The sequence below is a fragment of the Typopeltis vanoorti genome, chromosome 7 (assembly GCF_054136105.1).
Source record: "Typopeltis vanoorti isolate ZY-2024b chromosome 7, IOZ_Tvanoo_1.0, whole genome shotgun sequence".
NCBI lineage: Eukaryota > Metazoa > Arthropoda > Arachnida > Uropygi > Thelyphonidae > Typopeltis > Typopeltis vanoorti.
The window spans coordinates 122,922,694-122,936,578 of record NC_143555.1 but is presented as its reverse complement, the minus strand read 5'-3'; the positions used below and the strand labels follow the sequence as shown (position 1 = coordinate 122,936,578).

General features: G+C 35.5%; 1 protein-coding gene across 4 annotated transcripts in view; it reads left to right on the top strand.

The window, feature by feature from the left end:
• The window catches only part of LOC150105013 (sushi, von Willebrand factor type A, EGF and pentraxin domain-containing protein 1-like), a 344,216-nt gene that overhangs the window by 262,186 nt on the left and 68,145 nt on the right, over positions 1–13,885 (top strand). For all 4 annotated transcript variants that reach the window (XM_090396105.1, XM_090396104.1, XM_090396106.1 and 1 more), the window contains one exon: positions 3,312–3,545. In XM_090396105.1, the coding sequence (XP_090252231.1) occupies positions 3,312–3,545 (234 nt within the window). The remainder of the gene's footprint in view (positions 1–3,311; positions 3,546–13,885) is intronic.

Here is a 13,885-nt window from a genome sequence, read left to right as displayed (position 1 = left end):
CTTCTTGAATGGCAGTCAGTCTCAAGTAGAGTAATGTGGGAAAATATGAGAATGGGGAACTGGACAGTGAGACTTATTTGTGCCTATGGTCCTACAGAAGGTTCTACTAAGGTAGAAGTGGAGGAATTTTTTTGAGGCTTTAGAAAAAACAACTAACACAATGAAAAAGGAACAGTTGGTCCTTGTTGGGGATCTAAATAGCAGAGTAGGAAATGATTGTCAGACATACAAAAATATTTTGGGAAAATTTGGAGAAAAGAGCAAAGCTAATAATAATGTCAAATATTTGTTGGATTTCTGCTCAGGACATGGACTGGTTATTACTAACACCATGTTCCAACATAAAGATGTGCACAAATTCACATGGAGAGAAGAGGCAAGGAATAAGAAAAGTCTCATTGACTATGTTATTGATGATAGTGATGTTTTCTCCCTGGTGCAGAACACCAGAGTGTACAGAGGATTTGAAATTGGAAGTGATCCCTATTTAGTCTTGAGCAAGATAAGATCGAATTTCATATTGAAAAGAATAACATGTAAGAAAGTTTTAAAGCGAATAAAAGTTGAGCAGCTCTCAGATGTGAACTGTAGACTAAAATACACAAAGATTATTGAAGAAAAAATGAAAGAGTTTGAGAACAGGAATCAAACCTTGGAGATTCAGGGGTAAGCCTTGAAGAAAGTCCTGATTGATTCAGCTAGAGAGGCATGTGGTGAAGTTGTCTGCAAGGATAGAAAAATTAGAACTCCATGGTGGACATAGGAAGAGGCAGTGAAGGAAAAGAAGAAAGCCTATCAAAAGTTCCTGGCGAATAAGTCAGCTTGTGCTCTTAGAGAATACAGAGACAAATGCAAGAATGCTAAATACTGTGTAAAACTAGCTAAACAAAAGTCATGGAAGGACTTTGGCAAGAATATAGAAAATAAATATCAAGAAGGTGGCAAAATATTCTGGAGGTTGTTGAAGAAGCTTAGGAATGGAGGAAAGAGTGCTGTAAAAGGAGTTAAAGATGATAAAGGTGACATGAAAAAGTGAGAAAAAGATATCCTTGAAGTATGGAGTAATTACTTTGAAAAACTGCTAAATGAAACAAGCAGCGATGACAGCACAGTGGTAAAAAAACACTGACCAGGCATGTAGTTCAGGAATACACATCCATACTTGAAGTAGAAAAATCCATCAGAGGCTTGAAATGTGGAAAGGCAGCAGGAGTAAATGATATTCGACCAGAAATGCTGAAGTATGATAGTATAAAAGTCTTACAGTGGCTGCATTGCATAGTTCAGAAAGCCTGGACAGATGGATGAATTCCCGACAATTGGAGTAGAGCTTTCATAGTACCCATATATAAAAAGGTAAATAAAACTGAATGTGAGAATTACAGAGGTATTTTCCTACTGAGTGTTCCTGGCAAGATCTATGCAAGTATACTTGAGAAACGGTTGAGAAGAATTGTGGAAGAAAAGCTGGGTGAAGAACAAGCTGGATTCAGGCCAAATAGAGGCTGTCAGGATCAGATCTTCACTTTACGACAAATAGTCGAGAAAGCATGAGAATATAACAAAGATCTGTATTTAAGTTTTGTCGATTTGGAAAAAGCATATGACAAGGTGCCAAGAGAGAGAGAAGCTATTCAGTACACTACAGTTATATGGTGTCAATGGGGCATTATATCAAGCAATATTTAGTCTTTATTTGGTTGTAAGTCAGCAGTTAGAATTGAAGGAAGTACAGGAAGATGGTTTAATGTTAAATCTGGTGTGAGACAAGGATGTACATTATCCCGTCTGTTATTCATTATCTATATGGATCACATTATGAAGGAAAGTGGTATTAAACATGATATCACAATTGGAGATGTTAATGTCAGCTCTTTGCTTTATGCGGATGATGTTATATTTCTATATAAATCCGCTACAAGTCTGCAAGATTCTCTGACTAAATTGAATAACTGTTGTAATAGATATGGTATGAAGGTCATCAATAAAAAGACAAAGACAATGAAAATAGGCAGAATCATTGAAAATGTCAACTGTGTTGTGAATGGAGAACCTGTGGAACAAGTAAAACATTTCAGCTACTTAAGCACGATGGTAAATTAAACATAGAAATAGACAACAGAATCAGCAAAGCTGGTATGGTGGGAAGTCAATTGAATAAATGCATATGGAATAAGAGAGAAATTAGTCGAAACACTAAATTAGCTGTATACAAGACAGTGTTCAAACCAGTTTTAACTTATGGATCTGAGAGCTGGGTCAGAAGTAAAACACTTGACCAAAGACTAGAGACTGCAGATATGAGAGGCCTGAGAAAGATTATAGGTGTGAACAGATGGCATCAATGGCAATATCATATTATAAACTAGGATATCAGGAAAGAACTTGACATTGTCTGCATCCAGGATTGCGTTAGGAGAGCTAATCTCAGGTGGTATTGTCACTTAAACAGAATGGGGGAAGAAAGATTAGCAAAACAAGTGTTCTCTGCCAGGTTGGTAGGAAAACGACCCAGAGGAAGACCAAGATATAGGTGGATTGATATGGTACAATGTGCCTTAGACGATAGAAATATAAGATCTGATAATGTTGGAGTCTTGACAAGTAACAGGCTGATTTGGAGGAAAATTGTAGATAGGAAATTAATAATGATGTAATTCTTTTCATGTAGTACTATCATATCCTGTACACCCCTTGAGGGTACATGGCAGGAATTTGATGATGATGAATATGCATTCGGTTAAAATTGTTATTTTATTTTTTCGCTCATGAAAATCCAAACCCACAGGCCGGCTGCAGGCCCTGTTTAGGACAGTCCTGATTTAAACAATGGTCAGAGGCATAGTTGCATACCTTAAGGTTAACTATATACACTGTATCTTCTGACTTCAACAGCTGATCATTAGCAACTTCTGTAGTCGGTACCCTGTATTCATGTCTAGTTATCGATGAGTAGAAGAAAGTGATCTTAGAGGGTTTGAAAAATGAATTAAATTCCTTAATATTTGTTTAAAATATTTTTCTCGAATGTGTGGATGTTTGTCTTTAGTTGGAAGGTAAATCATATCATTTGATATGAGACAAGCCTGCTTACTGGAGGCCTGAAGTGACTTAAAAAAATTCCATAGCATTGAGACCAACTGATCTTATATACTATATTATACAGCATCTATTTTATTTAGCCTATATATTACATTTTTTTATTCTCATTATTTTGAATGTATTTTGATTTGTGATTTCAAATTTCTTTACTACCAAAGAATGGGTTTATGCATGCGTCTTAATTTACATTTGTATTTATATTTTTATAGAACTTAAACCACCTCATCCACATAATAAGGATTGCCATAATCAGGAAATTTTTGCAAAAGAAAATGTCATTAGAATCAAGAAACCAAGATTTCTGTCTTCATCTGGCAAACATCTAAAAGTGCAGTGCACATTGCAAGATTATCTTGAATTAGGACACTATAATAATTACTGTGAGGCAACAGATCCTGATCTCAGAATTAAATCCAGTTGTAACTATACAATTACAGTTAAAGGTAGGATAATTTCTTTTATAAAAGCAAAAAGCATTTAAAAATTAGGAAGTAAGACATCCAACTCTTCAAATAGTTTAATAGAACTAAATAAATAATAAAATAACACGTAAAACCACAGTGATATCTTTAATTAGTAAAAAGACATATATTTCATACAAAAATTAATAGTACATCTTCAGTGTCTGTAATAGGAATGGAATACAGGCAAAACGTTCGGTGGTTCACCTATTAAAATACAATTGTTACTGTGTGCTAGGAAATAATAGAAATAACAAATTTAATCTATTAAGATAAATGGTTTTTTACATAAGATAAAAGTCTCCGAGATCTTTGAGAGAGACATACAGTCATTTCTATTTAAATTCGGTCGGTATAAGATAGTTTCGCAACTTTCTTTAAATAAGCGTCCATATTTGAATCTGCATCAATATTATATTGATTATAACAAACCTCTGAAGTCTGGTCTGGCACAGCACAGTATTGACTCTACTCATGATGTCCAGTGGGATAAAGCAGTAGAGTCAATACTGTGCTGTGCCATACCAGACTTCAGAGGTTGGTTATAATCAATATGATATTGATGTTCTTTTATTCTTTTTTTCCAAAGAATGGCCAGTTTGTCCAAAATAAGAGACATCACATTCGCAAGGTATTTTTCGCAAGGCCAAACAGCAAAAACATCATCGACGTAACAGTACGAAAGAGATGGTTGAGAATGAATGGATGAGAACATAGTATCTTCGAATTGTTTCAAATAGTAGTTTGCCAGAGGTGGAGACAGAGGGCTACCCATGGCAGTACCTTCAATTTGTTTGTAGATTTTGTTTTTCCAACTGAAATATCCTGAGTGGATGGCATATTCGAATATCCTTGCGATATCTGGAGGGTAATCTTCATATAAAGAATTGACTGTTCGGTTAATGGGATATTGGTGAACAGAGAAATGATGTGAAAACTGACTAATATTTCAGAATCTGTAATTTTTATATCCTTGATTTTTTCAAGAAAATCTGTTGAGTTTTTTATATAGGATCTGGAATGACCAGTGAGAGACTTAAGGAACGTGATAATACTTTTGCAACCCGATAAATTGGAGAGTCAATGCAATTTACGATAGGTCGTACAGGACAGCCTTCTTTATGGATTTTTGGGAGTCCATAAAGACGAGGAGTTCTTCCAAAGTAGGTGCGTATTTTATCCACATAGTTAGGATTACAACTTATAACCTCATCAAGTAATTTATATAGCTCTTTAATTTGTGAATTAGTAGGATTACGTGTGATCTCTTGGTAGGTCGTGGTGTCTTCTAATAGGCTGGATACTTTTGTCTCATAGTCAGTCTTATTCATAATTACAATAGCTTTTCCTTTATCGGCCATAGAAATGGATATTGTATTATCTTTTCTTAAAGAAGTTAGACCTTTAATTTCAGCATTTGATAAATTGCATGGAGGTAATTTGCTTTTGAATAACGAAGTCGCAACTTCAAATCGTAGTTTGTTGGCATCTTCGTAGGAAGTCCTGACAGATTGCGTTCTATATTATGTAAGAAATCAAGAAAGGAATGTGTGAAGGAATAACAGCAAAATCAAGGTCCTTTGCTAAAGCACTGGTTTCAGCGGTGGATAATGGGCAATCGGAAATGTTTATAATTCTTCTTTATTACCTTCTACAAAGGATAAACTGTCATCTCTATCTTTGGCTGGCGTTTACCAAATACCTTGCGAATGTGATTATTTTGGACAAACGGGCCGTTCTTTGGAAAAAAGAATAAAAGAACATCAATGTTATATTGATTATAACAAACCTCTGAAGTCTGGTCTGGCGCAGCACAGTATTGACTCTACTCATGGTGTCCAGTGGGATTAAGCAGTTCTCCTCCATAGATGCAGATTCAAATATGAACGTTTATTTAAAGAAAGTTGTGAAACTATCTTACACCGACCGAATTTAAATAGAAATGACGGTATGTCTCTCTCAAAGATCTGGGAGACTTTTATCTTATGTAAAAAACCATTTATCTTAATAGATTAAATTTGTTATTTCTAGCGAAGTTGGTCGATTGGTAGAGCCTCTGCTATTAATCGGTCGCAAAAACTTAATCAAGTTTGAGCACGGTTAGTAGTTGGAAGGGGTTCAATCATTTGATAGTGTTGGCACACTCTCCCTCGATGAGTCTTTGGACTCCCTGCAGGTGCCACATAATAATAATAATTATTATTATTATTTCCTAGCATGCTTTAACAATTGTATTTTAATAGGTGATCCACCGAACGTTTGGCCTGTATTCCATTCCTATTACTGTTACAAACTCTGAAGATGTACTATTAATTTTAGTACGAAATATCTGTCTTTTTACTAATTAAAGATATCACTGTGGTTTTACGTGTTATTTTATTATTTACAAATGATGTCCAAGAGATTCAAAGTGATGACTATGTCCAGCCACTCCTAAATAAAGAACATGTAGGAAATGTTAGTTTTGAAGACACTGATGATGATTAAAATATACACTTTATTTTATTTGAAGTTTACGTACAATTTATAATTTTTTATAATTTTATACTATGTATTTGTTTCATAGTTTATGTTTTCTTAACTTACGTGATTTACCTGAATTAAATAAATATAAATTTTTGTTGGATATGTCATTGTTTATATAATCTTAAAAAAAAAACGATTTCAGAACCTAACCTTGCTTTTTCTATGTGATCTGAGTTTCGCATAACGCGATTCATATAAAGCAGCATTTTTGTGGAACCTGCCATCCGCTTTATACAAGGGTTACCTGTAATTCATTAAGATTTTTCTTCCTACTCTAATTTACTTTTAATGTAACGTATGATTACTAATACTTTATTGTATTGCTGGCTTGGTTAACTGAGTGGTTGTTTATCCATTCTCTATCCAGTAGGATGTGGGTTGGTATCCTGTTCTGGGCCTGGATGTTTGTGTTGGTCTTCAGGCAGGAGATGAATTTCATCACCAAGTGTGAGACCTGGCTTTTGTACTTCCAAACTCTCACTGAACAACACTTTCTCATGACTCTTGACACTAAATCCATTTAAATGCAATCCATCCACCCTATATAATTCCTTCCTTCCATCAAACTCACTCCACAAATCCGCAACTCCACACCATTTCTCCTGCACAGTCTGCATACTGACTCATTCATGATCATAACAATCGTTCAGGGGACCAATCGTTCGATGCTGTCAGCACACTCTCCCTCAATGAGTCTTTGGACTCCCTGGAGGTGTCAAAATAATAATAATAATAATAATAATAATAACTGTCCATCTCAGTTCACTTTTATCATCTGGCAGCAACAAACTCACAACTTTTACTTTCTCACCCTTGTTTTTCACAAGCACTAGCAACTCTGTCATGTCTTCTTGCATACCACACTTGTCACCTGCTAAATCATTTGTACCATCCAAAATAAACATCTCTTTCAAATTAACTCTCTACATCCTTACAGCATCACTGATATTCTTCATCTTAGCTCCAGGAAAACACAATTTCATCACAGTCTCCCCAAGGACTCCTTGTATTAGTGAATGATTGTACAAAATACAATCTTTATTTTCATGCTCTGCTTTCTCTTTCTCTTCTTTCACTTCTGTGTCATGCCATCTGCCAGGCATTTCTCCACCCCTCAACCTCAGATTTTGTTCTGTGAAGAACCCCGTGTATGTGTGCTATCCTTTCCATTATCATCTGATCATTCTCTGAACATTTTCTACCATCTGAACCTTTTCCACCACATCATTCATACAGTCACTTATACCACTTGCAACACAAACTACAGCAATTGCAATATCAAGCATTTCATCTTTTAACACTTATTACATTTGCCCACAAGACACTTTTGACAGACATACTCCCCAGTTCATTCTCTCTCCAAAAATGTCTCATTCTGCGAAGGCATATGCATATACATTTAGCATATGCTGCAGCCAACATAATCACTCACATTAAAAATGCCTGTCATTGATTTGCACACTGGAATCATGATGCTCAGTACAGTGTACAATAAATCAAACAAATCTTTAAAAATCCTAAAATTACACACACACTACTGATCATTCTCTGAACATTTTCTACCATCTGAACCTTTTCCACCACATCATTCATACAGTCACTTATTCCACTTGCAACACAAACTGTTAGTCACAGTTAATCCTTGCAGTTAATCACACAAACACTCATAAATCTAATAATGCAAAAGGAATGACTTAATGGTTGTTAAAAATTTCCAAAACTTATATTTTGGCACCAATAATCTTGACTTTTGCTATCCTCTTGCAGTGATCTCCATAACTATGACTATAACTTGCATTAGTTTTTAGTAATTGAGTAGCTGGATTAAAACATTTTTTTTATAATCTAAATGAAGTGTATCCTGTATAATCTCCTAAAACAGTACTTTAGGTGTTGGCTTCTCATTCAGGTGCTTGTTCATGATAGTCCTCTTCATTCCAGTGTATGGGTGATTTACATATACAAGAAATGTATGTACAATTATCAGTATTTAGTTGTTATATTATATAAGAAAGAGGTCAGCAGTACATAGGAGTTAGTTGATAAATATTTATCAGCAGTAAGCAATATTGCATACCTTAAGTGAAAAAGATAACATAACTAATGAAATCAAATACAAACTGCAGATGAAACGCTTATGAGAAAAAAGTATAAAGAGAGGTGGAGGACACTTGCATTAGAAATAAGGCTTTAGCTAGGAAGATAACTAATAAGAAGAAAAATTAATATACAAGAGGAAATTGGCATTCTGGGATCCAAGGAAATACCCAAGGTACTGTTTTGCTCTTTGGCCATTAGGAGGTAAAATGATCGGACGAATGTCCTAGTTGGATGGAGAGAGTAGCTGGGTGAACAATGCAAATGATGAAGTAGAGCTATTCATTTTATTACTGTTTCTTCCTGATAAAGCAAGTTTTATTCTTACAGGGAGAGCTGGAGAATCAGAAGTTGAATGAAGAGTATATAAGGCAGTTGGACTAGATGGGATTTTGTCGTGTGTTTTAAGGGAGTGTACTAAAGAACTGCCCATGCTATTGACCTATCTGTTTAATGAGTCTTGCAATGGAGCAAGTTCCTAAGGAGGGTAAAATATTGCTATTGCATAAAGGTGGTAGTAGAATGAACGTATCAATCTACAGTGCTGTTTTTTAACCACATGAGTGGTTAAAATGTGTTTTTTAAACACATGAGATGACATTGGCAAATGTCATCTCATGTGTTTAAAATTAAAAAAACTGGTAAGAGCTCATATGCAAATGTAGGTAATTGAGATATTAAATGAGCAACTGGATAAAGATGTTTCATCCTTGTGAATGTGACATTATGCAAAGTTTCTGAGCAGTGGAGGGAAGGAAGAGGAGAAACTTACCAAGTGAACTAGAGGTGATGGGGAATTAAGTAAACATGATGTTAATAAGGCTGTGGGACTTGATAAATATATCACCACGTTTTGAGAGAATGTGCCAGGGAGTTACATCTGAAATGGCATACTTGTTTAATATGAGTCTTACAATATGTAAAGTTCCAAAGAGGTCGAAGGAGGGCAAGCAGTGGCATAGCTAGGTGGGGGGTGCGGAGGGGGTGATCCATCCCGGCCGGCACTTTCAACCTTTTTGAACTTTTGCAGTTTATTCTAAAATACAGTCTCGAGAATTCAGTTCCAAATATTGTAATACTACTGCGAATTTTCCTCACAACTGCTGTGGGTGTTGCTAGTTGTGAGAGGAATTTTTCTAAATAAAATTTGATTAAGAATTACCTACATTGCTGTGAAATAGACTTTGCCAATGTCATCGATGATTTGCTAACAGAAAAACAAGAAAAATAACATTTTAGAATGTTAAAATTAAAGTTTTACTTCAAAAATAAACATAGTGTTTTAATTATTTCCCTATACGTCATTTTGACTTTTTATAACATTTTTGGTGTGTATTGAGAGGGGTGGCAAACTCAGGCACCGCCCCGGGTGGCAACAGCTCTAGCTGCACCACTGAAGGCAAGACCGTACTGCTTCATAAGGCAGGTGACGAAATTTAAGCTTCAAATTATAAGCCAATCTGTGCGTCAGGTGTTGTGGTCAAAGTGTTAGAAAGATTAGTGAGAATCAAGATCCAGAACTGGGTTGACAATAATAGTATTCTCTATGGACAGTATAAATTTGCTAAAGGAAGGCCATGTGTTAGTAATCTTCTTGCTTATTACAATAAAGTGATAAGTAAATTGGATACGTGGTAATATACTTTGATTTTTACAAATGCTTATGATAAATTGCCAATAAGTTAATAGTAAAAGTAGAATGGATGAGGTTGGATATTAGATCAGTGCATTAGATTGGAGATTGGCTATCTGATATCAGTAAGTTGTGTATGAGGGGGAGCAATATTCCAGAAGAGGAAGTTGCTAGTGGTGTGCCTCCAAGGTTCTGTTTTGCTTCAGAATCTGTATGTTAATGATAGTGGAGGTTTGAATGGAGATATTCAGTTGTGTACAGATGATGCAAAGTTGTGAATAACTATTAGAAGTAGAACAGATCTTGTGGCTTTACCAGAGGACTTCAATATACTGAGTTAATGGCACAGGAGTAGGGTTGCCAGTTCAATGTTGCAAAGTGTAAGGCTTTAAAATTTGGAAAAGAAAGTGGGATGGGGATATATATATTGGAGGAGGTGGAAGAAATGAGATTTGCATGTGGTGGATAGGAACCTAAATCTAGAGGATACATTACAAAAATTGAGGACAGTACAACAAATTCTGAGGACACTGACTTGCAGAAGTAAGAAGATTCTGGTTCCATTGTATAAGGTTAATTAAGCTACATATGGACTACTGTGCACAGATCTGGTCACCTGGTTTTTGAAAAGATGAAGAGTTATTGGAAAGGGTACAGAGGAGATTGACTAAGGTGCTTTCTGGTCTTTGGAATGTTGAGTACGAAGAAAGGTTGAGAAGATGCAACTTACAGAGTCTAGTAGATAGGAGTGGGGGATGATAAGTGTGTATAATTTGTTAAGAGTTCTTATCAAATTAATGTTGAAGAGGTTTGACTCTATGGAGATATGAGGATAATAATAATGATATTAGCACTGTTCTTTCTGTACGTAAAGAAAGGATTAGGTGTTGTTCATTATCCATAATAAAGCTTAATTGTATAACTAAAACCAAGAGGAAAAAATACATTTATTAAACTCACTAATATTTCGCTGGTTTTCTACCCAGCATCTTCAGGGCACAGTGATAATTGTGATAGCACACAGTACTAAACTAAGTAATTGTAGAAACAATTTAAATTGTAACTTACACCTAATGTCCTTATGTGGCATCCTCTATGAGTCAGATAAGTTAATTCAGAGAAGTCAAACTATTAAGTTTTAAAATGATAGTCTCCTAGATATTCAGTAAATTAATGCAACCATACTTGTTGAAGTTGGGAGAGTGCTTCATAGCTGATGCTGATTCTAAACAAAACCATTCCCTTTCCATATGTTAAGGGTACATCAGAAAAAATAGCCAAAGTTCTTTGCTAATATGATCTTCATACCACTTTCAAACCTTTCATTCAGCCAGCTTCTTTTATACATTCTTCTAAAGATTGACTACATACACTTGAACATCAACGAGTGTATAAAGTTCCAAGTGCCTGAAAGTTAGTCTACTTTGGACAGACTGGTTGATCAGTTAACACCTTGAAGAACATAAAAATTGCATCTGAGATCCTCTATATGACAAGTCAAGACTGACAGACCATGCTCTGGATACTCCTTGACATAGGATCAGATGGAGAAAAACATCTTTATTACATAGAAGCCAGAGGCTAATTCTTAGGATCAGCATCAGGCATCAGCTGTGAAGCAGTCTCCCAACCTCAACAAGTATGGTTGCATTAATTTATCAAAGATCTGAGAGACTATCATTTTAAGACCTACCATATTTGCCGGCGTATAAGACGCACTTTTTTCCTTTGAAAATAGGTCTGAAAAACAGGGTGCATCTTATATGTTGATACTCAGTTTTTATTACTCTCATTTCTGGAAATTTTCTCTGTTTCGAGTTACGCGATTTCTTTCTTGCTTCCTTGCGGTGTGAGAGCATTCCAGTTATGTAGAGTTCAGTGGATGTGCATGCACAGTCATCAACGATCACAGCTGTGTTCCTGTTCATTTAAACTTTCCAATTGTTGTCGCAGTTGTTGGGAACGGTGATAAATTTCTGCCGTTAAATTTTCTCTAAATTTCTTGGCAAATTATGGCTGAAAAATGTAAGCATTGCTTCAATAAATTGCATACAAGCTTCGTGTGATTGCGTATGCTACAGAACATGGAAACAGGGCTGCAGAGAGGCATTTTGGGCCACCCCCAACTGAGAAAACAATAAGAACTTGGATGAAGTTTTTTTTCCAAAAAATTTGTACAAAAAAGGGGGTGCATCTTATAGGTCTGTAAATGCACTAATAGCCAGACTTCTCTGAATTAACGTTGTAGTTATCTGACCCATAGAGAATGTCGCATAAAAATATTAGGTGTCAGTTACAATGTAAATTGTTTCTACAATTACTTGGTTTAGTGCTGTATGCGTGTATGTGCCTATTGTTGTGCTCTAAACATGCTGGATAGAAAACTAGCAAAATATTAATGATTTTAATAATTCCCCCCCCCCTTCTTGGTATTAGTTATATTGTTAAGCTTTATTATGGAGTTTTTTCTAGTTTTTCTTCATTTTCAGCAATAATGGCTGTCATCTGCAAATCATAAATTATTTTTGTACCTTGAATTGAAATTTCCTTTATATTCTCCTTTATGAAATCCACCATTCTTTCCAAAAGCATGACAAAGATGCTCAGGGATATTGGGTCTCATTGTCATGTGCTTCTTGTGGTCAGAAAACATCATCCAGTTCCTCCTCAGTTTCTTATAGCAGTCTATGTACTTGTTATTGATATTCTGCAATAAACATATCAGGTTCCTGTCCACTCCATACTCATGCCCTCTGTTACATACTGTTGAATGTTTTCTGGAAGTTAACAAATAGGCCTAAATATTTTTATTTTTAAATGGAGCTTTCTCAGCAATTAATCTTACCATTAATATATGGTGCACAATATTTCTCTCTTCTGAATCTTGCTTCCTCATCTTCCAGATTTTCTTTCATTACTTTACTTATTCATTCTGTTAATATCATCATAAGTACTTTTTCCATTAGAGTACTTGTTCTATAGTTTTTGTAGTCCATTTTTCTCTTTTGTGAAGGGATATTAGAATTGATGTAGCTAATTTTTTTTGGCGCTTTCCCTTGTTCCCATTCAATGGCACACAATCAATTTAGCTCCCTAGTGATCTCATCATTCCTGAGGCTTTTATGTTTTCAGATGCTTTTACTGCCTTTAAAACCTCATTCCTTGGTATGTTTCTCCATCTGTGCTTGGTGGTGGTGGTATTTCCCTCAGTTTATCATTTAATCTCTTTTGGACCTTAACATCTTCATGTGTCTTATATCAATTTCAGCAGTATCTTGTCCATCTCTTTCTCTCTCTCTCTCTCCTGTTTTTTTATGTGTTCATCAAGATTTCACCCTTTTCATCTTTTATGATTTTTACTTCAGGCTCCATTTCTTTTTGATGTTTCTAATCATCGTATATACTTCCCTTGAGAATACCTACCAGGAAATGAATGGGATGACCTGGAATCAAGAGGAAACAGTTGGAATTGAAGAGGGTTCTAAAATGAATAAGCAGAAAGGGAAATGGTCCCAGTCGAGCATGGAGAGATCACATCGAATGAGTGGTATCAGTGGAAATAGTTGTAGATCCAGGAATAGCTGTTGTGTTTATATACAAATGCTAGAAGTGTAAGAAACAAGGCAGATGAAATGGTTGCACTAATTGAGTCTGTTCACCCAAAAATTGTTGGAATAAGTGAGACATGGTTGGAAGAGGATGACATCCTGACAGGAATAGAGATGGAAGGGTATGATGTGTTTCGTGAGGATAGAAGGGGTAAAAAGGGAGGAGGAGTGTTATTGATGATAGAGAAAGCGTTATGTCCATTAATATACCAAGTAGAAATGCAAGAGGGAAATAGTGCCAGTGGTTTGGAGGCAGTATTGTGTGAGATAGAGATGAATGGAATGAAATACTTGGTTGGATGTTGTTATAGACCAGGAAATGTGGATGGTAGTGACTATGAAATGAATAATCAAATTAGCCAAGCAAGTAAGAAAAGAGAGATAATTATGGGTGATTTAATTATGGCAATATAGACTGGAATGATGAGATAGCAACTGGAAATAAACAAAAATGACAG